The 27,493-nt window shown below is 44.5% G+C and overlaps 1 protein-coding gene across 2 annotated transcripts in view; it reads right to left on the bottom strand.

Annotated features, from left to right (window-relative positions):
• LOC148032847 (6-phosphofructo-2-kinase/fructose-2,6-bisphosphatase-like) overlaps positions 1–27,493 on the bottom strand; it is a 184,566-nt gene that overhangs the window by 112,803 nt on the left and 44,270 nt on the right. For both annotated transcript variants that reach the window (XM_087683515.1, XM_087683516.1), the window contains one exon: positions 3,986–4,039. In XM_087683515.1, the coding sequence (XP_087539641.1) occupies positions 3,986–4,039 (54 nt within the window). The remainder of the gene's footprint in view (positions 1–3,985; positions 4,040–27,493) is intronic.

Genomic DNA, 27,493 nt, shown 5'->3' with positions numbered 1-27,493 from the left:
AGATGCGGAAAGAGAACTCCGAGCGCCTGTCCTCTAGGCCAGCAATGGCTACATACGGGTGCACCTCCTATGCGTGGAGGGTGGGATCCCCTGGTGCGTCCTGCAATAATCTCTGTGTGGCTGGAAGATCCCGCCGGAGTGCTCTCTCCTCCCAACGTTGCTGCCTAGCCTGTATGGCTGCCTCTTGGTAGATTCTGCTTGACTCGGCTAGGACCTCTGCAACCTCTCTGCTATCCGGTCCCTCCTATCCCATTCTCTAGTCCAAATCTTCTCTATCTGTCTCAACACCTCCTCCCTCCTATGCATTGAGTCACGGATTCGACAGGATCGTGTATCTAGGGCGGATGCTAGGGGGTCAAGTGTCAGGAGAACCGGGCAATGATCGGATAACGTGGTGCCTGCCAATTGCTCAATCTAGCCTTCACGAGAGCCTCCCCACTCACCCACATAAAACCTGTCCAACTGATCCAACAAGACTCCACCTAGCCGCCTATATCCCCAGGAGAAGTCCAATGACCTCTCTCTCCTGTGGAAGGCAGGGTCCTTCCAAGCATCATGTGCTCTGACTGCAAGCAAAAAGACCTCCCATGCCTCCTGCTCCTCCCCAGCCATGCCCTGATAGTTTCTTCCTCTGCCCTGCTGGTCCTCCAAAGCCTCCAGGTTGTTGAAGTCTCCTCCAACAATCCAAGAGTCCACCTCTGGGAGTCCAGCTGCAATCTCCACTCAGAACCTGCTGCGTGCCCTAACCTCCGTAGGGGCATAGACATTGAAGACTCCAATACACGAGTCCCCAATATCCAATCTAATTCATAGAACCCTTCCTGCCACTATCGTCCCGTGGTCTCGTACACAAGTGGTGAGACTCGGGCCAGTAGAGGTGCATACGCCTCCACTCCTGCTGTGGGCACCTATGGCGTGCTCCCACTAAGTGTGCGAGCTGCCCGGAAGTACCTTCCCAACCCGCTAAGCCTGGGTGAGGGTGAGCTTATGCTCCTGCAGAAGCAAGATGTCGATCGGTCCGGCAAGGGCAGGCTGCAACTCCTGCCGAACAATCAACTTTCTGGGGCCACGTGCCCCACTGTAGTGGAGACTGTTCACATTCCACGATGCAAGATGTAAGCTCATGGGGAAACCTATGACTGACTGAACAGGGGAAGCTCAATTTGAAGGCTAAGATGAAGGTGTTGGAGCACAAAAGCAAGCAATAAAGAAATGGGTAAGAAGCTCTTTTACCTTGCTTGATTTACCTTAGGTTATAGGCGCAGGGTTGTAGTCTCCAATTGCAATGAAACTTAGTGAGCAAGAAGAATAGTGCATATAATATAGGCAAGCCTTTTAAGACTTAATTGCTATGATTTTGTCTATTTGAGGTCATTTCGACCTCCATTTTGGACATGCAAGTGGTCCCAACATGAGTCTTTGGGTAGACTGTAATTTCTGCTATGTCCAGTGATACCATTCTCTAGGAGCCTGCTTAAGGCCATAAAGGCTCTTCCTCAATCTACACACTAAGTGTTCCCTACCAAGGTCTGAAAAGCCCTTAAGTTACTCCATGTAGATCTCCTCATGCAAAGAATGTGTTCAGTATGAGTGTAATTCATTGTTTCAGAGAAAAAAAGAGTGTGCATCTATGTGATTGAGTCATAAAGTTTATGGACTATATCATAGGGTTTCACTTTCTATCTTATTCATTGAGATTCCAAATATCTTACTATGTAGGAAAGATGGCTAGATCTAAGGTAGCTGCAAATGGCTATTGACTATGCGAGGCACTCCGGTCAGGAAGTGGTATTGATTCAATTGGATCTAGAAAAGGCTTTTGACTATTTAGACTGGTATTTCATTGCATAACTAATGTCTACTATGGGTTTTGATACTCGGATGTCCCGATTGATCTACACCATTAGTGCTGCGGCTTCTTCACGCGTTATGCTCAATGGTGGGGTTACAGAGCCATTTGTCCTTGCACGCTCGGTGAGACAAGGTTGCCCTTTGAGTCCTCTCTTCTTTGCCCTGGCGACTCACCCGGTTCTTTCAATGTTATCTTCAATGGCAGCTTCTGCTCAGCTGGCCGGATTGTCTCTTCCTTTGGGACAGCACTTCATTAGCCAATCTCTGGCTGATGATAGCTTTATGATTTTGCGTGCGGACAAGGACAACATTCGCAAGGCATTAGATGTTTGGACGCTCTTTGGTCATGCTTCTGGTCTTCGCATCAATGCCTTCAAATCAGCCATTCTCAATTGCACGGAGTCTGATTTACAGTCATTGGGCTGGCAAGGTCAGGTTGTTCCCTGTGGCTCCATTGTCAGGCATCTTGGATACCCATTGGGGGTTGATGTTCGGCCAAAGGAACTACTAGAGTGGATTTCACAGAAATTGGCAGCTAAATTTATGTATTGGAAGTCGCAAGCGTAGCCATTCCATGTCCGCCTCAAAGTGGCTCAGACAATTATGCTGCCAATGCTCACATATTTCTTGCCATTGCTGCCGTGGACTCCTACTACTTTGAAGGCTCTCACTCGTCCCATTCGTTTCATGTTATGGAAGAAGGATTCATTGCACGCAGGTATTTCGTGGATTTCATGGTCACATACATGTACCCCCAAACGCCTAGGTAGTGGAGCTATTTTGGATGCTGAAACTCATATGCTGGCTCTTCGTTGCGCGCTGTGTGTGTGGATCATCACCCGTGGACCATCAATTTATTTCTTGCCCGCTCGCCAAGAATATCTAGTCACTCTTGTCACAAGTTTGGCGCGCAGTGGTGGGGTCCTCACTAACCCCTTTCGATTAGGTTTTTGTGCGCCCAAAATACCCCACACCGCCACAGTTGCATATAAGGATCTTATTCCACTTTTTCAGATACTGGGGATGCTGGCACATTTGGACCACGCGGAATGCCTTTCTTTTTGATTCGGCCTCTAATGTACCGAGGCACATTGCCCAGCTTAAAGGTCTCTTGCATCGGCAGATAGATCTCATTCGGCACTCGGACTTGCTCGCTCGGGAGGACTTGTTTCCCTGGCATATGGCAATTTCCTCTGGGTCTTTGCCATGACTTGTGTAACTTTTTTGTGGCTTAGTACTAGGATTTTACACACATTGGCTTAGGGCCCTCGTGTATCTTGTAATCACATAGAGAGGATTTTACACACGTTGGCTTAGAGCCCTCGTGTATCTTGTAATCATGTAAACTTGTACCTTTTTTTCGTAATTAACACAATTACCTTTTACGAAAAAAAGAGAGAGAGAGAGAGAGCGTGCGTGCGTGTGCGTGTGTGTGTGTCCTTTCACTATGTAATGCTAATCCCCTTTTTTCTTCCATGTGCACACCCCCATTAAAGCACATTAGATCCTATTTTTCACCATCTCTTGTACTCTGATCATGCATACATAAGTACTTATACTCTGTACCCATGTATCAATGTAGATGAATGTGCACATATGTATTCAATCCCAATAACCATATGTTCAACAGAGAAAAGGTACAACCATATTAACCTACTATGGAGCTATATTAAGTTAGTCCTTTGGTGCAAGCAAATTGCATAGCCATCTATTAATGTTGTTGAAATCTAGATCAAAATTCCCCTGATTCAAATCATTCACATCAATCAGGTACTTGAGAAGGAGCTAACATTCGGGTGCCAAACCTTCTTGTCAACATGAGCTTGCAATGAAAAGATGGCGATAGACATGTCAAAAAAGTAGGCCTGAAGCAAATGTGAATCCATCCATGGTTGATAACTACGGTGGCATTATAGCTGAAATGACTAAACACAATGCCTATGTGAGTTTGTCATTTTATGTCGCAATCAGTCTGGTCCATCTTGATCCATCTAGACTGAACCTTATCTTCAATTTACACCCAATAACAATATCTACATTTAGTACCATTGAGTTTTGAAGATGTCAACTTTAAAGGATGCAATGTCATACAACACTGATTTTCGAAACAAGGATATTGATTCATAATTCATACCTCATTGCGTGCTTCTACACCATCTGGATTATCAGGACGAAAAAAATTAGAACTCTGCAATGAATACAATAGGAACATCATTTACAACATGGATTTAAGGTTGAACAGTTCTTGCAAAATTGTGATTTGAACATAACACAACAGACAACTTTTGACTTTTGTAGACTCTGTAATGTGACAATCTGAACTGTTATTTGCAAGGTTAAATGCTAGCATAAAATAATATAAGTTCAACATTTTATGACAATTTCTCACCTAGATTTGGCATGTATGGGAGGAAAGACAGAACTTGTGTAGATTTTAAGGAAGAAATTTTCTCTGAAAAAACTCCACAAAAACTATAGTAAAACTATATCCCTGGAAAGGAGAAAGTAGATAGTCAAAACAGGGAACTCCACTTCTCCCAAGCTGATATTAAGGGAGAAAGTCTAGTACAAGCACAAAAATCAAGTGGCCCATAATGCCAAACCATGTGATCCAAGGTGGAAGCAACTGCCAGAGTCCCCATAACAAGAAAATCCTCTCTCCCCCTCATGCACTCCAAGTCTCCCATTTCCCTTTGGGAGCCTGAATCATCTCTGTCCAGACCATAAATAATTCAGGGTAATAAAAACATCTACAGCTCTATACCATGACTGGATCTCACTGTCCAGATTGTACCAAGCTCTGATGCTCATAATAGTTTCCTATCTTGTGTCACAGTCCGCATTGTCTATAAAAGTCCGAAGTGGGTATGATACAAATCTATTGCCCTGCAGCCTGTGATATGGAAACTGTGTTGGGATAAAGGCCCTTTTTCACCTTCATGTATAGTACACGTACATTTTTTAGTTGTACATGTGAATGCACCCTTACGTGCCCCAAGCATAAATACATTTTATTCCTTGTGTACCAACACATTGTTGGTACACTCAGATCTAATCGTACTTTTCACTCTCTCTCTCTCTCCCTGCCACTCTCACTCCTCAAACTGCTGCTCACTCCTCCAGCTGACCTCCAACAACTGGTATCAGAGTTGAAGGTACAAGCCGACAGTCACTTGTCATTGAAAACTGCTCACAATTAGCACTAGTCGTCAAGTTCCGTTAGCCGAGCAAAAGACTGCTCACAGTGACCAGCAGGCGTGTAGCATGCAGGCGACTGAGCGTGTGGCAGCAGGCATGTGGCATGACTTGGCTGCAGCGGGCGACAAGGCAGTGGCAGGCATGATGGACCTGCGACCAGCACGTGCGCCAACGAGCAAGTGTGACCGCCGTAGCCGGGTGCAAGGTGACATGACATGTGATCGGCAACGAACTCAGACGGCGGGTCAACGGACCCCTTTCCCCATTTCTTTAAACAAAAATCACATTTTCTTTTTAACAGAAATTTCCAAAATTCTTTCATTCCCATCCTCTGACAAGAGTTCGTGTGTGGAAGCACAGGTCTCGGACTTGTGCAAATTTGAGCCCAAAATTTTGGGGCTTTTCCCAGATTTAATCCCATCTATGCCCGGCAATGACATTCGTGTCAGAAATTGCAGACATTGTGCATGTTGACCTCAATCAAATTGGGGATTTTTGCCAAATTTATCAGAATTTCACTCTTTCAAGTAAAATTCCTGACATTGGACCGCGGAAAATTGGGGCTTTTCAATGCATTTGTAAAATTTTGCTCAGCTAGGTCAGATTGGCTGACATTTATGCACTATTGGACCTGAAATTTTGGGGCTTTGTGCAGAATTTGGTAAATTTCTGCAGTTTTTGCCCGTGTGGTGGCTGGTTCATATTCAAACAGCAGAGATTTATTATTTTTTGAAAAGGAACAGCAGTGTATTTGCTGGTTCAGCTTGTACTTCTGTAATCAAGGGCATTTACTCTTGTGAGGGGGTGAGAGGATCGAGCTGCAGCTGAGAGTGCAGTAGACAGTGTGAGAGTGAGAGAGACAGAGTGAAGCACGACACCCAAAACGAATAGACTGAAAGAGTGTGGAATGAAAGTACAAAGTACAACCCTTAAACCTTAGGGTTGAAGGGGGTGTTCACACCCAAACACGGTAAGTGCCCATAAGTGTGTAATATAAGCACATAAGCACATACGAAAATAAGACTATAAGTCTAGGGGAAAAAACCTATCCTACCGAGAGTAAAAAGTGCCCCAGTGTCCTACTGATCACCGACACTCCCATATGAGCGTAGGCGTAAGTGAGGCATGAGTCAAATACCCAACAAACCCCCCTAGATTGAAGAGTGATCAAGAGTACAAGGATCATCCGCCACCAAAGGATATCAAATTTAAAGCATCGCGAAATGCTTCAAATTTGTCACGAGGAAGAGCTTTGGTGAAGATGTCTGCCACATTACTGGTGGTAGGATAATAGACAAGGCTGATATCACCTGCATGTAGCCTCTCTCTGACAAAGTGATAATGGATCTCAATGTGTTTCGTGCGGGCATGAAACACGGGGTTCCGTGCCACTGCAATGGCACTCTGACTGTCAGTGAACAAAGGAGTAGGCTCCGTAACAGATACATCCAGATCAGCTAGCAAGCGTCTAAGCCATACACATTCAATTGTGGTAGTGAAAGCTGCCTTGTATTCAGCTTCACATGATGATGTGGCAACAGTGGATTGTTTCTCGCTAAGCCAAAAAATGCAAGAAGAGCCAAGAAAGAAACAATTGCCACTAGTGGAGTGACGTGTATCATAATCACTAGCCCAATCAGAATCACTGTCAGCATATAACTGCACTGGTCCCCCCTTGGCATAAAGCAACCCAAGAGATCTAGTACCCTGCAAGTAACGAAAAACACGCTTGACAGCTTGCCAATGTGACATACGTGGCTGATGCATATACCTGCTCAAAGCTAAAACTGCAAACTGTATGTCCGGCCTAGTGTTGCATAGGTAGATAAGACATCCAACTGCATGAGCATATGTATGTATATCAAACAAATCACTGTCATCATGTAATGACAGTTTCAGTCCAGGTTCCATGGGGGTACAAACTGACTTGCAATCCTGTAAGCCAAACTTCTCAAGAAGCTGCCCAATACCTCGAGCATCATGTATGAACTGGATGCCCAACTAGTAATGCAAAATTCCCAAGTCAGACATGTCAAAAGTTTGCTGCAAATTTTGTTTGAATGCTGAAATCTGATCAGCATGTGTTCCAGTGAGCAAAAGGTCATCAACATAAAGACATATAATCAGCATAGATCCCCCTTCTTTACATACGTAAAGGGTAGACTCAGATGAGCTGTTGAAAAACCCTTGACCAAGCAAGAAAGCATCTATTTTTTCATACCAAGCTCTAGGAGCTTGTTTCAAACCATATACTCCCTTTTTGAGCTTGCAAACCAAATGTTCTGAGCCTTCAACTGCAAAACCAATGGGCTGCTGTACTTAAACTTCCTCCTGAAGTTCCCAATGTAAAAATGCAGTCTTGATATCCAGCTGATGCACTGTCCAACCATAATGTGCAGCCAAAGCAATCATAGACCTGATGGTTGTCATACAGGAAGTAGAAGCAAATGTCTCCTCATAATCAATGCCCTTTTTCTGTGCGTAGCCTTTAGCTACCAGTCGTGCCTTGTATTTATCAATGGATCCATCTGCTTTTCTTTTCAATTTGTAGACCCATTTCGTTCCAATGGCTTTCTTCCCAAATGGCAAGGACACCAAATCCCAAGTTTGATTCTTAGTGATAGAATCTAATTCAGCTTGCATTGCTGCCATTCAATGCACACTGTGTTGTGCATCCTCAAAACATTCAGGCTCTTCATTATCAAAAGTACTTGCTGCCATAACAAACTCCATGGTATGTGCTGAATCATGCAAACGAGTTTGCCTTCTAGTACGACCAGCCATGGGTGCATCCAAAGGACTATCTTGCATAGTCTGCAAATACCATCTAGGTAATTGTCTAGCTTCCTGACTGTGTGCAAGCTCTTGCTGAATTTCAATTTCAGCATTATGCTGAATATTCCGATCAGCCAATGGCTGAATTTCTGCACTTTCCATAGGAGCAGCTGGCTGAACATTAGGTTCATTTTTTGAAGCTCCAGCTGAATCACCAAAACTAATGGGCAGCAGCCCTTCAAAAACATCACGGGCAGCCTGATATGTGTCCAAACCAGCCAGGGATAATTCTGATTTTTCATCAAAAACAACATCCCTGCTGACAAAAACCTTCTTTGTAACGGGATCATAGAGTCTGTAGCCTTTGCTCTCACTACTATATCCCATGAAAATGCACTTAACAGCCTTGTTGTCCAACTTTTTTCTAAGTACCTGTGGAATATGGGCATAGGCAAGACACCCAAAGGTACGGAAGTGGCCAACAGAAGGTTTACGGCTGTTCCAAGCCTCAAAAGGTGTGATGGTCTTCAAGGCTTTGGTAGGGCATCTGTTCAAAATATGGCAAGCACACATGACTGTTTCCATCCAAAAACTATGAGGCAAGCTCTTTGCCTTCAGCATACATCTCGCCATCTCCATGAGTGACCGATTCTTCCTCTCTACTACCCCATTCTGCTGTGGAGTATAGGCAGTAGTGTACTGATGGACTATGCCTTTCTGCTTCAAAAAAGAATTCAGCATAGAGGACATGTATTCCCCCCCTCGGTCCGAACAGAGAGTCTTAATTTTACATCCAGATTGATTTTCAACAAGTGCACTGAAAGCCAAAAATACATCACACACTTCTGATTTCTTTTTCAAACAGTAGACCCAGCAAAAACGTGTAAAGTCATCAATGAATGTCACAAAATAATAACAACCGCCCAATGACATTGTTTGCATAGGCCCACAAACATCTGAATGCACCAACTGCAATCTGGTTGTTGCTCTGAAAGCAACATCACGGGGAAATGAGAAACGATGCATTTTCCCCAAAATGCATCCCTCGCATAAGTGCTCAGGAGGTCTCTCCAAGAGAGGTAAGCCATCCAGCATCTGAGTACGCTGCAAAAGCATCAAACTGCCAAAGTTTACATGCCCCAAACGAGCATGCCATAACTCCGCCTGTATCATAGCAGGAGTAAGAGTGGATGTCAAGTATGCCGACTGATCTACTGAAAGAGCATCCAACGCATATAAACCATGACACAAAGATCCTGTCAAGACCAAAGTCATGCATTCTTTATCTCTAACCATGCAACGGTCATCATCAAATGTGTCCTGCAAACCACAACGTGCCAAGGAGGAAATAGATAGCAAATTCTTCTTGATTCCAGGCACAAAAAAGCATCCTATAGGTGGAGAATAGAGCCATCAATGGCTGTGAGCTGAATCTCCCCAATACCAAGAACAGGGTATGATGCATTATTGGCACACTATACAGATTTCCCAACGGAAGATGCACTCACTGAAGCAAACAAATCTCTGTGAGATGTAATATGCCTAGAAGCACCACTGTCAAAGAACCAAGTGTCAGCATCTTCTGTAGAGCTAAGTGCTCTATCAGCCCAAGAGATGTCATAACTGCAAGTGTAAAAACAATAGTCCCTGTCCACAACAAAGGACGCGGACTCACTAGCAGTGGAAGGAGTAGTAGAAACAGACATTCCTGACTCCTTCTTCTCTTTGGCAATGCGCTTCCTGCACTCAGTGATATACTGGCCTAGCTTCTTACAATAATGACATTTTCTCTTTTTAGCTTGTGTCCCCCCTTGTGTCTGATTCTGTGATGTGCCAGAAGTACCAGAACTCTGTGGAGCATTTTTCACCTTGCTGTTTTTGCCTTTCTGTTTTGCCACAAAAGCCTGCTCAGAGACTATAGCATCCACACCACTATTTTTCCTTGTTTGCTCCTCCTCTAGAAGCAAACTAACCAGCTGAATAAAAGTGAGTGGGTGCTCGGCAATCCTCATGGTGAGGTTCAATGCAGTATGAAAAGACAAGTATGAAGGAGGTAAGGAATTCAAGGTAGTGGATATCAACTGTGCATCCGAAAAGTACTCATCTACATTCATGAGCTGCTCGCGCAAGTCCTGAATCTTATTCAAGTGATCCTGCATAGAATCACCCTCATTCATCTTCAAAGTCTCTAACTCTTTCTTCAAGAAAGAGATTCGAGTCTCATTCTTTCCTGCAAGCATATGCTCCAAAGTCAGCCATGCATCTCGTGAAGAAGATACTGAACGAATGTGAGGGATGATGGACCGCTGAAATGCCAAAGCAATCAGCGACAAAGCCTGTGCATCTCGTGTATCCCAAGCTTTTTGAGCTGCAGTTCTTGGAGGAAGTGGCTGAGGTGGAGCGGGCTGAGGTCCTCGTTGTCCACGTGCCCCTTGAGGAGGAGGAGTACCAGGAGCTACAACTCCCGGTCTAGTTTCCTCTCCACTGACATAATCCCATAAATTCTTAGCCACTAATACATTCTTCATCATGAATGACCATAGCGAATAATTGTTTCCATCCAATCTGTCTTCCTTGGATACATAGGTAAATACATCACCTCCCTGATTTGCCATGATGACAAATTTCCAAAGACAAATGAGCAATGTCAAATCAGTAAGGGCTGGAAATCTGCAAATTTTCAGAAATTGCAGCAAGCACACTTCTGCAATTAATGTGCAAGGGTGTACTCTGTCAAGAACTGTCTTTAATGCACGCTTCCCAAGGTGCAAATAGTGCTCAGCAACACTGTAATATCAAAATCCCCAAAATTTCTGTCACAAATACCCCAAAATGTGCATTTAATGTGTCTCTGTCACAGACACAAGCACGTGTCCCAATGCAGAAAACTGATCCTGCTGCTGCACGAACTCCTATGTTTGAAATAAAAAATGCAAAATGTTACCTCTACAGAATGATTGCAGCTGACTGACGACATGCACAGATCCCAAGGCAACGTCTGCGCACAGGAACAGGCTGGCAAACCTGATGGCGGGCTGCTGCAGGTACAGGAGGCGGCGTCACACGGACAGGTGGCTCATGCAGGCCAGTGGCGCGCAGCCAGGACTGGCGCACGCAGACAGATGGCGCGCTGTGCAGAGTTGGCGGCGCCTCCAGCTGACAGGTGGCGCGCTGGGCAGGGCGCGCACAGGTACAGGTGGCGCACTGGCGGCTGGAGTTGACGGCGCAGGCTAGCTCAGCGCAGGGAGGCTGCGCAGGCAGACTGACAGGCGCAGGGGCACACTGGGCAGACGCAGGGCAGAGGACACGCTGGGCAGAGGTGGCAGCGCCTGAAGGTGCAGCAACAGCACGCAGGTACAGGGTGCTGGTACAGGTGGCTCAGGTGCGGCCGGGACTGCACACTGCAGACAGGAGCTGAGCTCAGAGCTGAGCTCAGAGCTGAGCTCTGATACCAAATGTGAGGGGGTGAGAGGATCGAGGTGCAACTGAGAGTGTAGTAGACAGTGTGAGAGTGAGAGAGACAGAGTGAAGCACGACACCCAAAACGAATAGACTGAAAGAGTGTGGAATGAAAGTACAAAGTACAACCCTTAAACCTTAAGGTTGTAGGGGGTGTTCACACCCAAACACGGTAAGTGCCCATAAGTGTGTAATATAAGCACATAAGCACATACGAAAATAAGACTATAAGTCTGGGGGAAAAAACCTCTCCTACCGAGAGTAAAAAGTGCCCCAGTGTCCTACTGATCACCGACACTCCCATATGAGCGTAGGCGTAAGTGAGGCGTGAGTCAAATACCCAACAACTCTTGTGTTCGTGATAAAAATGGCTGCAACTTCTTCCAATTTAGATATCAAGAGCTTGATGGAAATCAAACGGTTTGATGGTCATGGCTTTGACCTTTGGAAAGACCGTATGCAAGGCATATTGTTCTTAAAGGTGTTGGGAATAAAGGTCTCATGCCTTTAAATGTGCTTGGGTGTGAATGCACCCTTAGTAGTTTTACTTACACATATATATCTATATGTACCTAAAAACGTGCTCACTGTCTACTCTGCTCGCTCTCGCACTCTCTCTGTCTCTCACTGCGCGTAGAACAGTTTGTCTCGATCGTCGTGCTCAATCGGTCCCTACAAACTGGTATCAAAGCCAATGGCTCACTCAAGCTGTTGAGGGCTAGATCAATAGGTGTAAAAGTCTTGTAGACTGTTGAGAGGTGCAGACGACACGCAGAGTCTCGTGTAACAGTCTTGTGGACTATTGAGAAGCAGGCGACACGTGGCGAGGAGACGAATAGACAGTCGAGCTACGTAACAAGTGACAAGCGATAGTCACTAGTTGGACAGAACGGGCAGTAGCAAACGTGACGGGCTGCAGCTGGTCAGAGGTCCAGCGTGGACCATGGCAATTGCAGGCGTAACACGACGGGCGACAGCTGCACGGCAACAGCAGGCGTAACGCGACGGGCGACAGGTCATCCCGTCACACAAACGGAGTAGAAGGTCAAGGACCCCCCGTCACATTCCTAATTTTTTCTTTTTTTCTTTAAGAAAATTTCAGATTCTACCCCTTTCTTGACAGGGTTTCGCGCGCGCAAGCACAAAGTCTCAGATCTGTGCAAAATTGGCCCAGAAATTTGGGGTTTTTCCCAAATTTGGGGATCTCAACACAGAATTGGACAATCTCACTCAGAAATTGCAAAGTCAGTGCACATTTGCCTGGGAATTTAGGGGCTTTTCACATTTTAGTGAAATTCTCTCAATTTCACTGAAATTAATTAGTTACTTATTATTAATTTTATATTTACATGTACGTGCATGAATATACATGCACGTACATATAGATATAAAAACACGCATAAATTAACGAATGAATAACAATTAAGTATATAAGTTTGAATTCGTTAATTAATTTTTTTTTATTCAAATATATTCCCAATTGGTTTCAAATTTCAAGTAATAAGAAATTAAAATAATTAGCAATTGTTAGGAATTTTTCAACCGATTTATGGAACCAATCTTTTGGTTCTTAACACAGAATTGGACAATCTCACTCAGAAATTGCAAAGTCAGTGCACATTTGCCTGGGAATTTAGGGGCTTTTCACATTTTAGTGAAATTCTCTCAATTTCACTGAAATTAATTTGAGGATTTGTCTAGATTTGGTGCGTGCAAGTGCAACAGTGATATCTAGTGATATCTATCTCAAAGATTGCAGGAATTTGTGACATTTTGTCCCTGAAATTTGGGGCTTTGGATGTGCATGCGCAAATTGGGCTGAAATTAACCCAATTTCTCGACATTGAGGCACATTGGACCCCGTACAATTTGGGGCTTTCGCAGTTTGGGCTAAATTTGTGCAGCATTTGGTCATTTTATGTACATGCAGGTTGAATTCCACACAATTTGGACATCAACACTTGGTAAAATTTGGGGTTTTTGCTGAAATTGCTTTATTTTGGCAAAATTGGACTGTCCGATGCATGACAAAGGAAATGCAAATGTGTGTTTGACGCTTTGAGCATAAAATTTTCGGGCTTTTAACCATTTGTGTCAAATTTTATGCCCATGGGTACATATACAACAGAAATTGCAGCTGAAATTTTGGGATTTCTCATGTAATGTGATGCCCATGCCCTTGGAACAGCTGTAATCAGTTGGATAATGCTGTAGCACATGGTTTGGTGCTTCTGAAAATTTAATTACAAATCTGAAATCTGTACTTCTGCATGGTCATTTATTGCTGATTGGTACATGTTTGTACCTTGGTCACTTGGGTGACAGTTCGGGCCTGCATTTGCTGGTTTTTTTGTCACATTTGGGCTGAAAATCATGGCTGCAAGCAATGACAGTAGTAATCTGATGCACATAAAGAAGCTTGAAGGTGCACATAATTTTGCAATGTGGCAAAAGCAGTGCTACAATATCCTGTTACAAAAAGAGTAGGCAAAGCCGATCAAAACCAAAGGGGCAAACCCTACGGGCATGGATCAGGACGATCGGGATGAGTTGAATGAGCTTGCACTCTCAACCATAGAGCTATCGATTTCTAATGCCTTGCTCTTCAACATTGAAGGTTTGGATTCTAAATATGCTATATGGACTAGACTGGAAGAACTGTATGCACAGAAGAGTGCTGCAAGTAAAGTGTATTGGCTGAAAAAGCTTATGGATTTGCGTATGAAAAAAGGTACAGCAATGTCAACTCACTTGAGTGAGTTTAACTCCATTTTCAGCCAGCTAGTTGCCTTGAAATTCATTCATGATTGATGAGGAATTTAAGGCTACTTTCTTGCTTTGTACTCTACCAGAGAGTTGGGATACATTCAGGACTGCTATGAGCAATTCTAATGTGATCCTTTTGTATGCTGATGTAGAGAGCGCTCTATTTATGGAAGAGATGAATCGGCAGAACAATGCATCCAGTAAGTCTTCCAGTGCTTTGCATACTAGGGGCAGATCACAGCAAAAGGGCAAATATGATGGCAAGGGACACAGTAAATCACGTGGCAAAGATGTTGAATGCCATCATTGTGGCAAGAAGAGTCACTTTAAACGTGACTGCTACAAATGGAAGAAAGAGAAAGGAAAAGGCAATAAGAAAGATGATAGCAAGAAATAGAAGTAAGATAGTCAGCCTAAGAAGAGCAGTGTAAAAATTGAAGAGGTGAATGTAGTCACTCATAACAGTAACAATGGGAGTGACGTACTCTTTGTCTCTTCACACTTTCGTGCACGTGCTTTACTTACAGATACAGATGATGACATGCATACCTCAATTCTTGATTCAGGTGCTTCCTTTCATGTCACCCCTCATCGTGAGTGGTTTTCCGCCTATACAGGGGGTTGACATGGTGTTGTCCCTCTTGGGTACAACTATGCATGTGAGATTGCAGGTATTGGCAGTGTGCAGTTACAGTTTCAGTATGGCTCTGTCTTTACACTTCAACATGTACGGCATGTACCTCAGCTCAAGAAGAGCTTGATTAGCACAGGGCAGCTAGATCATGATGGTTTTCATACCACCTTTGGTGATGGAAAATGGAAGATCTGTAAGGGATCTAGGGTTATTGCCACAGGTTGCAAGAGTGATACTTTGTATTCACTTCATGTATCTAGTGTGCGTGACCATCTTGTTGCCGTGACCGAGCAGCCAAGCGTTTCTTTGTGGCATGCCCAGTTTAAACACATGAGTCAAATAGGAATGAAAGTGCTTTCTCATTTGTGTTACTTGCCTTGTCTTCGTTATGTTGATTTTGAGCATTGTGATCATTGCATTCATGGCAAACATGCACAGACGTCACATAAAAAGTCTCTTTCATTGAAATTTTCTCCTCTAGAGTTAGTACGTTCGGATGTATGTCAAATGCCAGGATTATCTTTAGGGGGAAATAAATATTTTGTCACCTTTGTCGATGATGCTACACGGAAAGTATGGGTTTACCCTATTCGTAGCAAGGATGAAATGCTTGATAAGTTTAAAAAATGCTTGGCATTGGCTGAAAATCACACAGATAAGAAACTTCATTGTCTTCGCTTTGACAATGGTGGGGAATATGTGTCCAAGGCCTTTCAAGCATTTTGTAACAGCAAAGGGATAAAGAGGGAGCTCACTGCCCCTCATAATCTGCCCCAAAATGGAGTTGCACAGCATATGAATCAGAACATACAAGATAAGGTCCATACGATGTTGTCTCATGCTGCATTACCCCATGGTTTTTGGGCAGAGGCTATTATGACAGCCGTTCACTTGATTAATCGGTCACCAAATAGGTCTTTGGGGGAGGGGAAGTTCCCCAAAAAGCGTGGTCGGGCAAGCCACCTTCATATGCTCATCTAAAAGTGTTTGGCTGCGATGCTTTTGTGCACATTTGTAAAGAAAAACGCAGCAAACTTGAGCCAAAGTCTTGTAAATGCATTTTCCTAGGATATGGTGACGAGGGTGAAATGGGATATAAATTGTGGGATCCCGAGAAAAGGAAAGAAGTACGCAGCAATGAAGTTATCTTCCAGGAAGATCGCATGCACAAACAACCCGAAAAGACTGAGGAGGTCTGTAGGGTTGTATTCCGGGAAGAAATACCTTTTGGACAGCAAAATGTGCCCGTTGTACAGCAGCAAATACCTGCTGTAAATGAACCTGTAAATGCACGAAATGATGCTGGAAATGATCAGCCAGCTATTGCCCATGAAGATGAGCCATTACATGTGCAGGAACAGCCAGGACAGCAAGCTGTTAATGTTGATTTGCGGGCTGAAATGCGAGGACAGTATGCTGAAAATGGAAATTTGCAGGAACAACCAGCAAACAATGACCATTGGGTTAGGAAATCGTCTAGGGCTACTAGACAACTTGACAGGTTTGTTCCTGGTACAATTAATGTGGTTGTTTATGTCATGTTGACAGACTGTGGTGAACCGTCTTGCTTCAAGGAAGCAATGCACAGACACGATAGCAAAAAATGGTATAAAGCCATGCTGTCAGAGATGGAATCTCTTGAAAAAAATGGCACTTGGGACTTGGTGCAGTTGCCTAAAGGGCAGAAAACCCTTCCATGCAAATGGGTTAACAAGATGAAGGACACTTCTGGTTCCACACCAAAGTACAAAGCAAGATTGGTTGCAAAAGGGTACAAGCAGGACCATGGAATTGACTTTGATGAGATTTTCTCTCCTGTAGTCAAGATGACTACATTGAGAACCATTTTGGGCTTGGTTGCAGTTGAGGATATGGAGCTCATACAGATGGATGTAAAAATTGTGTTTTTACATGGTAATCTTCATGAAGACATATATATGCAGTAGCTTGAAGGGTTTGTTGAACAAGGGAAAGAAAAAATGGTATGTAAACTCAAATGGAGTTTGTATGGGCTGAAACAAGCACCAAGAGAATGGTATCATACGTTTGATACATTCATGCAGTCCCGAGGCTTTCATAGAAGTCAAGTGGATCACTGCTTGTACACCAAGAAGGTAGCAGATGGCAGCCTGATTATCTTGGTTTTGTATGTTGATGACATGCTGATTGCTAGCAGGGATACTCATACCTTGGATTCATTGAAGCAAAGTCTTCATGGCAACTTTGACATGAAGGATCTTAGTGATGCAAATCGCATTCTTGTCATGCGAATACTCAGAGATAGATCGAAAGGCTTACTCTATCTATCTCACCAGGAGTATAACTCCAAAGTTTTGCAGTGTTTCAATATGGGGGGGGAGGGAACAATTGGGGTTCCATTGCCTCCATATGTGAAACTTAGTGCAGAGGACAACCCTACATCTCATCATGAGAAGGCTGAAATGGCCAAGCTACCATATGCTTCAGCTGTTGGCAGTTTGATGTATGCTATGGTTGCTACACGTTCTGACATTGCCTTTGCAGTGGGAGTGGTTAGCAGATACATGGCAACCCCTGGCAAGAAGCATTCGGATGCAGTGAAAGGTATTATGAGATACCTCAAAGGCACAAAGGAGTTGTGCATCTGCTTTGGAAAGCAGAAGGCATCTGTTGTTGGCTTTACGGATGAAGACTATGCTGGTCATGCGGACTGCAGGATGTCCACTTCTGGGTATATGTTTACTTTCACAGGAGGAGCAGTCTCTTGGATCTCCAAGCTACAAAAGTGTGTTGCATTGTCTACAACAGAGGCAAAGTATGTGGCTGCCACTGAGGCATGCAAGGAGGCTTTATGGCTTTCACGTCTAGTCGGAGAGCTTGGCATCACAGAGTTACCCGTTTTCCATTGTGATAGTCAAAGTGCTATCATGCTAGCACGGAATCCTGTCTTTCATGCAAAGAAAAAGCACATACAGGTGAAGTACCACTTCATTAGAGATGTACTTGACAGCAAAAGCATTGAGCTTGTCAAAGTGCATATAGATGATAACCCTACAAACCTTCTCACGAAGGGTCTTCCAGCAGAGCAGTTTGCTCATTGCCGACAGATGATGGGAGTTGGATAGATATATGTATTTCAGCTTTGTACATACCTAGACTTAGCTGATTCTTTTTTCTCCTCTTAAGGCACATTGCCTTTAGGTGGGAGGTTGTTGGGAATAAAGGCCTCGTGCCTTTAAATGTGATTGGGTGTGAACGCACCCTTAGCACTTGTACTTACACATATATATCTATCTAAAAACCTAAAGGTACACACTCGTCATTGTATCTAAAAACATGATGTGTATCTCGCTAAGAATGTCATGTATCATTCACATACAAAGTATATAGATGTGTGATATCACTTTATTAGACAAATTCTGAAAGATAGTCTAATCACATTGGCCAAGATCAAAACAGAGGATACTGCAGATATTCTCACTAAAAGTCTCAGCAAAGCTCAACATGAGCATTGCATACGACTAGTGGGAGTTGGTTAGAGGTTCACTTCAGATCTTTAAGTGGAAGGTTGTTGGGATAAAGGCCCTTTATCACCTCCATGTATAGTACACGTACATTTTTTAGTTGCACGTGTGAATGCACCCTTACGTACCCTAAGTATAAATACATTTTCTTCTTTGTGTACCAACACATTGTTAGTACACTCAAATCTAATCGTACTTTTCACTCTCTCTCTCTCCCCCTGTCACTCTCACTCCTCGAACTGCTGCTCCTCCAGCTAAGCTCCAGCAAACAAAAGCTCCCATGATTCATGGAATATCCTTGTATCCTTGAATTGACTATCTACCTGTGATGAAGACGCTGCTCCTCAAGTCCCCCTAGGATCCAACTTGCACACAAGACACAACACAAGCAAAACTCAACATAAGGATTGGACATCAAACTCACCTCCCAGCCATAGAGCCAAACGGAGCCTTGGAGCTAGTAGCACTCCGGGTCACAACCACATCCCAAGGGTTGGCATCCCATACCACCAACCCACACCATCCCAATGTACAAATGTGTCGGCCAATAAGCCAAGAGTCCAGGAGTGGTGATCACAAAGTCAATGTGCACAATAGGGCCTTGAGTCCTATTTATAGGACTCCACTGCCCTAAACCCAAGGTACTCTTAGTGCATTCCCACTAAGTCACCTCATAACCACTATGACCACTGCTACTAGCACCCATCCAGATGTCCAGGCACATAACACTTCCACCCTTATGAATGATTACTATCCTTAGCAATATCCTCAAGAATAAAGTGAGGAAAGCAAATCTTCAATGAATATACCGACTCCCAAGTAGCCTCCCATAAAGAAATGCTCTAAACACCAAAAACAAAAACCAATCATACAACAAAGCACAAACTAGTGGAACACAATTAGGGTAGAGTAACTCAGAGACAATGAACACAAAGAATACTAAAGTGAATGTCTACTGAAATGCAGTGCTCATGTAGCAAACACACTATAAAAAATATTAAACCTCAAACTCGTGTGACTCAAGGACCAAGCCAGAGGTAATGAGCTAGAGAGAGTGTCACAGGAGGACGTGAAATTTTGAGGTGCTTTAATCTTGCCGATAACATTTGATTAAGTTATTTATCAAATATGCAAGGTTGTTTAGCACATGAGATGCGCATGCCAAGTATTTCATGGTAATAGACCAACAACCCCGAGGATGCAACGACCCCGAGGATGCAGTGGGTGTCAAAGGAAAAAGCTGTAGTAGGTTATGCCAGCTGAGCTTTGGGGGTTAGTTGGTGTCAGTTTTGACCCTAGAACAATTATTTGACCAATAAGTGTTGGTGGTGACATTAGGGACTAGCATTAATTAATTAATTAATGATATTCTAAAGGGTCAACAAAGGTTGAAGACCACTTCAGGTTGCAAATGGTCTAGCCAATTTAATTATGGATTGACACATTTAATTTTGGGTAGGGTTAGAAGGGCTGAAATTCATTTTTAGGATTATTTAATTTTGAAAATTAATTAAATGGTCGAATAATGTTGAAACATGGGTTTAGAAGACTGCCACTTGGCAAAAATGCCCATGCAAACTAAGAAAACGTTTTGGGGGCTGGGTCTCAGCCATTCAATTAGTTTACAGCTTGGGGGAGAGAGAGAGCTACTAGTCCATTTTTTTTATTAGAGAACAGCAATTTGGTGTAGAAGACAGCCATCTAGGGGCCTCAGCAGGCAAGGTTCTTATATCGAGAACTTGTAAGAAGCCTCTATGGGAGGAGCTTGCCCAGCTTGTTTCGAAGCATGACGAGTGGGGGGTAGCCAGTGGATCCACCTCCACCAAAGCTTTTGTTACAAGTTCAGAAGGGGGAAGAAAAAGCAAGGTAAGTCCAAGGCTAGAAGACGAGAGTTCTTCAGGTTCTACTAACTCCGACTCAGAGAAGCCTAAATGCCCATGTTGTAGAAAGAAGACATCCAAAGGAGAAATCTTATAAGTACCCTCACCTTCGTCCAAGAGCGAAGGATGGAGCTAACACATCCAAGCCTTCTGTCTCTACTCCAATGGTTATCAATGAGTCAGTGTTCCTTCATATTATTGACTTGGAGGAGCCTTCTTCAAAGGTTGCCTTGTCTTCTAAGAGACCTTGGCTTGTTGATAGTGAAGCTTCTAGTCATATGACTCCAAGAGGTAATTTGTTGCTAGATCTATGCCCTTCTAAAGGTTCAATCACTATTGGTGACATTGTATTAGTGCCTATTAGTGGTATTGACACTTTGTCTTTGTTTCTTGACCATGTGTCGAGCTCCCTTTCACACGCACTTTATGTTCCGACTTGGGCTTTTCACTCCTCTCAATTTATGGCCTTACTAGGCTTGGTACCGGGGTTGTCTTTACTAAGCAAGCCATTTGTATTGAGGATTCTTCTACACAAGCTATTATCACAATAGGTTGGCAAGAGAGCGGGCTTTATAGACTCCATGCCCCTTCTCTTATGCAAGGTCCTTTGAGGTAGTTGTCTATTGCTACACTTGTTCCTACTTATGCGCCATCTTTTCCATAGGTTCCTTCCCATCCCCCACCCTCTTCTTCGGTGGTTCCCTCATACCCTCCATCCCTTCCAAAGGGGGATGATTTCATTGATGCAGTTGTGCATTCCTTGGTCCCTAGTGTTTCAAAGGGGGTTTTCTAGCATCATGAGTGAGGAGCTTCTTCATCAACAAACTTCATCGACATTGGCATTCCTCTTGCCACCTTGAGATCCTTTTCTCCCTTGGTCTTCCGCCACATCTAGGATTTGAGAGGAGATGTTAGCAGTCATGATTGTCATGCCTTGATCTATGAGCCTCAACCTAAGTCAGACGAGGACTTTAGGAGCTCTGACCTATCTCTCACTTGTTTTGACAGAGAAGGTAACTCATTCTAGAGCAATCATTTTATTTCCTTTCAATGCATTTTCTCCTCCAATCAGGACTTTGTGTGCATTTCCTGGGCAATTTCTACATATATCAATCTGCCTCAACTGCCGGACATTGTCCATTTTTTTCGAGGTTTTTCTAGTCTAGCATTTTTAGTATTTACCAACGTTAAATGCTGATTGGCTAGTTTTGGAGATATTTGGCTATTTATAGCCTTTTCCACTCACTTGGCAAATCATTTTCCTTCTTCCTTGGTAGCTACAAACTTCAACTCCATCATCTTCCTCTATCTCTAGTGCTACCATCATCATCAACCTGATATGGTGCCCTCACTAACATTGTGGGCTGCATGTAGGAACCCGAAACATGCAGTTCAGCAGCAGCCAAACAATGAGGTCATTGACATTCCCTTGGATGTGGATCCATTACCTAATAACACAAATCATTGGGTAAGAAGGTCTACATGTATCGGAAGACCTATACAAAGATTTGATCCTTCTTTGGACTGCATTTTGCTCATAGATGAAGGTGAGCCTCTTACGTATAAAGAGGCCTTATCATGTGAATTAAGGAAAAAGTGGGAGCTAGCTATGCAGGAAGAAATGAAGTCATTGTATCAAAATGATACTTGGGATTTGGTTACATTGGCCAAGGATAGGAAAGTCATTCCTAACAAATGGGTCTATAAAATCAAATGTGTGGATGGCAAACCCAAATACAAAGCCAAACTTGTGGCTAAGGGCTATATACAAAAGGAGAGCATTGATTATCACGAAGTGTTTTCTCCTGTTGTCAAAATGATCACTCTTCGAGTGTTATTTGCCATTGTAGCATCTATGGATCTTGAACTTGATCAGATGGATATTAGAACCACATTTCTGCATGGTGATCTGGAAGAAGAGTTGTACATGAAACAGCCCGAAGCCTTTGTTATACAAGGAAAGGAGCATTTGGTATGTAAGCTTAAGACAAGCTTGTATGGTTTGAAACAAGTTCCTAGACAATGGTATAAAAATTTTGATGCCTTCATGCTCTCACATGGATTTAAAAGGAGTAGTACAGATCACTACTTATATATTAAGAAGGCTGATGATGGAAGCCTTATTATACTTGTGCTTTATGTGGATGGTATGCTTATTGCTGGTAAGCATAAAAGCCAGATTAATGCATTAAAAAGATATCTAAATTCAGCCTTTTCCATTAAGGATTTGGGTGCAACTGAACATATTTTGGGCATGCGTATAACACGAGATAGAGAGCAACAACTCTTATTTCTCCCACAAGAAAAGTATATCAGTAAAGTACTTGATTGTTCTTCTATGGCTAATGCTAAGCCTCTTGGTGTACCTTTTCCACCTTATCTTAAGCTTAGCAAAGCAAATTCCCCAAAAGATGATAAGGCAGCTAGTACTATGAAGGGTGTTCCTTATGCTTCAGCTTGTGGTTCACTCATGCATGCTATGGTTGCCACTAGACCTCACATTGCTTATGGAGTGGGAGTTGTAAGCAGGTTCATGTCAAATCCTGGCAAAGCACATTGGGAAGCATTGAAATGTATCTTACGGTACCTTAGGGGCACACACAGAAAATGTATTTGCTATGGCAAGGGCACATTAGATCTGCAAGGGTATTGTGAGGTAGACATGGCATGTGACCTGGATACTTGCAAGTCTACTAGCGGGTACATCTTTACCTTGACTGGTGGGGCGGTTTCTTGGTGCTCTAGACTAGACAAGGTGATGGAGATTGCCACCGACTACTATAGACGCCTTTTCGAGCGGGAGACAACCTTAGCCAAAGGACAGTGTTGCAGACAGCAGGTCTGGGATCACATCCTGTCCCGTCACAGAGGAGATGGGACGCTCCCTCCTAGCCCTCTTCACAGAGAAGGAATTAGAGGAGGCTTTTCACACACAGGATGGGCAGAAATGCCTGGGAGAGGATGGCCTCTGTAAGGTCTTCTTCACCACCTTTTGGGAGGTAGTGAAAGACCCCTTACTGCTGTCTTTCCAGGAGATTTTCAGGTCAGGTCGGATGCTATCCTCCCCAAAGGGGGAGACCGGTTGGAGCTATCCTAGTGGAGACCGATCACCGTGTTGCCAGTTGCCTATAAGGCACTGGCAAAGATGATTTGTAGGCGACTCCGCCCCATGCTTCTAGACATCATTCATGACACACAGACAGGCTTTGTCCAGGATAGGAGCATCCTAGACAATGTCTTTACCTTCTTTGAGGTGACAGAGTGGGCCCAACACAGTGGTAAGGGATTGGCTGTACTAAAGGAATTTGAGAAAGCCTATGACAGGGTGGACCGGATTTCTTGGAGGGCACCATGGAGAGGTTGGTTTTCCCCCAGGCATGGATCCATGGGGTCTCTGCACTCTACAGATCGGCTATCAGCAAGGTTCTTATAGGTGGCAGGAGAGGGGAGGAGTTTCGGCTGGAGAGATTGGTATGGCAAGGCTGCCCAGCCCCGTATCTGTTCCTACTCTTTGTAGAGGCAATGTCTCACTTCCTCAGATTACGTGTGAGTGGGTTACGCGGCCTTCAACTTCCAGTGAGAGAGGAGAGGGAGCTGTTAGACTCAAAGTATGCAGATGATACAACACTTTACATAGAGGACGATGAGTTGATACTGGAGAGAGTGAGACTAGCTCTCAAGGTGTTCTGTACTGTAGCAGGAGCGAAAATCAACTGGCGGAAATTGGTTGGTTTCCTTATGACTCGAACCCTAGTACGGAGTGGGGCGTCCACTTGGGATTTAGATGGGTGTGCAGAGGGCAGACCGTCCGCTACCTAGGGTTCTAGGTGGGACTCGACATCACCCCTGTCCAGCAGTTTCTCCCAATTCTCGACTCTATTCGGAGGAAGCTGACCTATTGGAGTACTGCTCGCCTCTCCCTAGCGGGCCGAGCCTTGCTGATCAACCAGGTCCTCCTAGCAATGGCTTGGTACATTGCCTCATGTTGGTGCTTCTCATCATCCTGTGTTGCTCAGCTTCGCCGCCTAGTGCGAAATTTTCTTTGGACTGGGTCGGACGGTTCCAGGGACTCTCGGGCCAAGGTGGCATCGGCGACCATCATTCGGCATTGGTCAAAGGGAGGGCTTGGGATCATTGACTCAGAGTATCAGAGTATGGCTTTTTTGGGCAAGCTTGTAGTCCGCGGTCTCACACCAGGAGGGCAGATCTGGAAGGTCCTACTACAAGAGGGTCTCCAGGGGTGCAGACCAAGGCTTGGCGGGGATCGTAGACCGTCCTTGAGATGGATCTTTACGACGGCCCAGATCACGCCCCCTAGATCCCCCTTCCTACGTAGCTTACTTCGTGTGTGGCGGTAGGGCCTTTGTAAGGCCCTAATTCAGAGCCCCCCAGGTTGCCAAGAGGAGATAGACTGTTAGTCGGTGGTTTGGAACCCCTAGGTCAGAGTTCAGAAGGGGGTACAGATCGGCGAGCGCCCCCACATCTAGTGGACTGGTTTGGAGGCCGGCCTGGCTCGCACCGTTAGGACCTTGTGGGAGGTGTACAGGTTGGTGGATGAGGAGGCGTTGCACCGGGCATTTGGTTGCCAGAGAGGAGTCGAGTTGAGGAGAAGGGAGGTTGACGAAGCAATATCTCAGGAGTGGCTTGGCCCCCGGTACGAGAGCCGGTAGAGCTCGAGGATGTATGGGCCGCTAAGTTTTCAACGACAAGTATCCCCTTACAGGTGGCAGGTGGAGTGGGCGGTGCCCCACATGGGACTTTCTTCACTGTTCAGGAGGGGGGGCGACTGGCCCTTGATAGAGGGCAGCAGGATGAGGGGATAGATGTCTTTTCATGGAGGAGGATTCGGGTTGTGGGCCTTTAGGGGAAGACATGGCGACTAGACCCCTATGTTTTTTGGGAGAAGCTCCGGGAGTGGCGCCTCTGGATTTGGGAGGGCAGACCACTTGATGAGCTGGAGTGGGATACAGGAGAGTGGCTATGGTCGGCCACTGCGGTCACTAAGAAGCCACTGAGGTTCATGGAGTACACATGTAGGATTGGCAGACACATGCTGATGCAGGAGAACATGGACTGGGCGCCGTCATGTAGCAGGTAGTGGGCGGAGCACAACATCACGGATGCTTTCCGATGGACTTTTTGGCGCCACCTGTGGGATAGCTGGAGGCCGAGAAGGGTATCGTATTTCGTATGGCTGGTGGCACATGGAGGCCTGGCGGTAGGGAGTTGGTTAGCCCAGATGTAGAAGAATGGAGGATATAAACGCTGCACACAATAGCTTTTGGAAACTCCAAAGCACTGCCTTTGGTCGTGTGAAGCGGCGCAGCTAGTGTGGAGAGGAGCATGCTGCATTCTCCGCCACATAGCACCCAGCCTTGGATGTATCTCATGGGGAGCTTTTTGCTGGCAGGCAGTTAGCTAGGGTCGTTACCTTCTGTATGAGGCTAGGATGCAGGACATGATCTTCCTTATTGAGGCTAGGTCGTGTGCAGTAGCCGGCTTGGAGGATCTATCCATCCTCCAGTTACTGGAGTCCATAGCAGATTGCTTTGAGGTATGGGAGATCGTAGGGAGTCTCACTGGATGGCATATCTGGAAGGTGCGGTGTCAAGAGGTTTTTGGAGGAGAGAGACTTTCTATACAGGCGACTTTGGCAAAGCTCTGGACCTCCATCATCCACTCTCTTCGTGGCCGATGGGACTTCATGCGCACTTCGGGCTGTCAGGATTTGTTTTTCGTGATGCAGGTAGGCAGCCCCAAATGTTGATTCACCCCCCCTTCATGGCTTCTTGCCCCCATCCCCCCAGACTACCCTGAGAGGCGTGTATATTTGATATTTCTTCTGTGATTCTCTATCAGCTCCAGCTAGTTTGTTGAGCAGGAGCATTTTTATGTTCTCAAGTTTTTTGCAGTAATATAATTAGCCACACTTTATTTGCAAAAAAAAAATCCACGAAAGAAAGGCTGGTTACGCCATGTATTAAGTGTCAAAAAATAAAGAGAGAAAGAAAAAAATGGAGCGAAAAGAAAAGAAAAGAAAAGAGAAAAAGAAAGGAGAAAATGACAAGAAAAGATAGAGAAGAAACACAAGAAAAGGACGAAATGGAATTCCCATGTAATATTAGAGTGCCATAACCACTGCTTCTAGGGATTCTTAAGTTAGGTACATTCGGTGGCCTCGGTCGGCCGGCTCCTTACCTAATCCCCTAACTCTTCCTATCCCCGCACTTTACACTTAGGGCACATCAAGTGTAGGACATGGCTAGGGAATTTGTGCTTGCCTACGGTAGACCTATTTCCCTAAGTCACACCCACAGGACCTCCCCTCGTACGCAAACTGAGTCCTTAAGTATGGGACAACACTGTAGGCTTTCCTAAGGTTCGACCAAACTCCCAATTTCACTGGCATGGATACCCACACTGCACGGTGAGGTAGGTATACTTCCCAAGTAGTGCACTTCCTTTTTCTTTTTTAGGTACACTTAACAACTGCGATGAACCATCGACATCGGAGGTCCCCATCACCCACTCAATCTACTCTCGGCCTCTGCGATCTCTTATCCAATTTTATGATGCTTCTTCTCCCTGTCTGATCTCCACGAAGCCCCATCACCAACTCACATGGCAACCCTTCAACCACCCGAGCCCTCATCAACAAGTGCCTGCAAGTGCCGTGGGATTGGCACTCGGCTAGGATGGGGGTGATGTTAACCCCAGTGCAAGAAAGCAAAAAGAAAATTAAAAAGACGCAAGGAAAAGTGGAAAAAGGCGGCTTGTGAAACCAACCTTCCTCCTCGGATAGGGTAGTAAATAACTTGATTAAGCACTATTTACAGCAATTATCAAATTCACAAAAATGAAATGCATAATGTACTATATAATCTTGGACATTGGACACCTTGTTGGCCCCAAAACTGGTGCCCCTTTCGGTATTTATTTAACTTAATTGAAGAAGAAGTTGATGTATAATGGGATTCTCCCAATCCCTTTCGATATTCCAACTTCCCTTGCTTTCCAAAATGACTAGCAGGTCTTCAATCAATTTGATTTGCCCCTTGAATCAGGCAGTCAATTGGCCTTCACCTGCTTTGATGGAGATGGAAAATACCCCAAATTCATTGATTTGTTGACCCCTCCACTTGAATTTGACTAAAAACAGCTTCATCCCTATTGAATTCAAGTCTTAGAACTTTCAATTTTTGGCACGCTTCCAGAGGCTGCTGCTAAACCCTAATTTCTGCAGATTAGGATTTATAGCAGAGAAATCTGAAATTTCTTAGCCTTTGGTGATCTCAATGCTGTAATCTTCAGAGCAAGGCTGTAGAAAGGTTGGGAGATGAAAGAGAATGTTGAAGAGAGAGAAAATTCAGACTTTCTTCGCAAAGAACTGAAGAAAATCTGTCATTTACTGCTGCTGCCCTGTCTCA

The sequence above is a fragment of the Lygodium microphyllum genome, chromosome 8 (assembly GCF_053477565.2).
Source record: "Lygodium microphyllum isolate KBCC chromosome 8, Lygodium_microphyllum_v1.1.10, whole genome shotgun sequence".
NCBI lineage: Eukaryota > Viridiplantae > Streptophyta > Polypodiopsida > Schizaeales > Lygodiaceae > Lygodium > Lygodium microphyllum.
The sequence above is the reverse complement of the archived record's forward strand: the minus strand, read 5'-3'. Positions and strand labels throughout refer to the sequence as shown.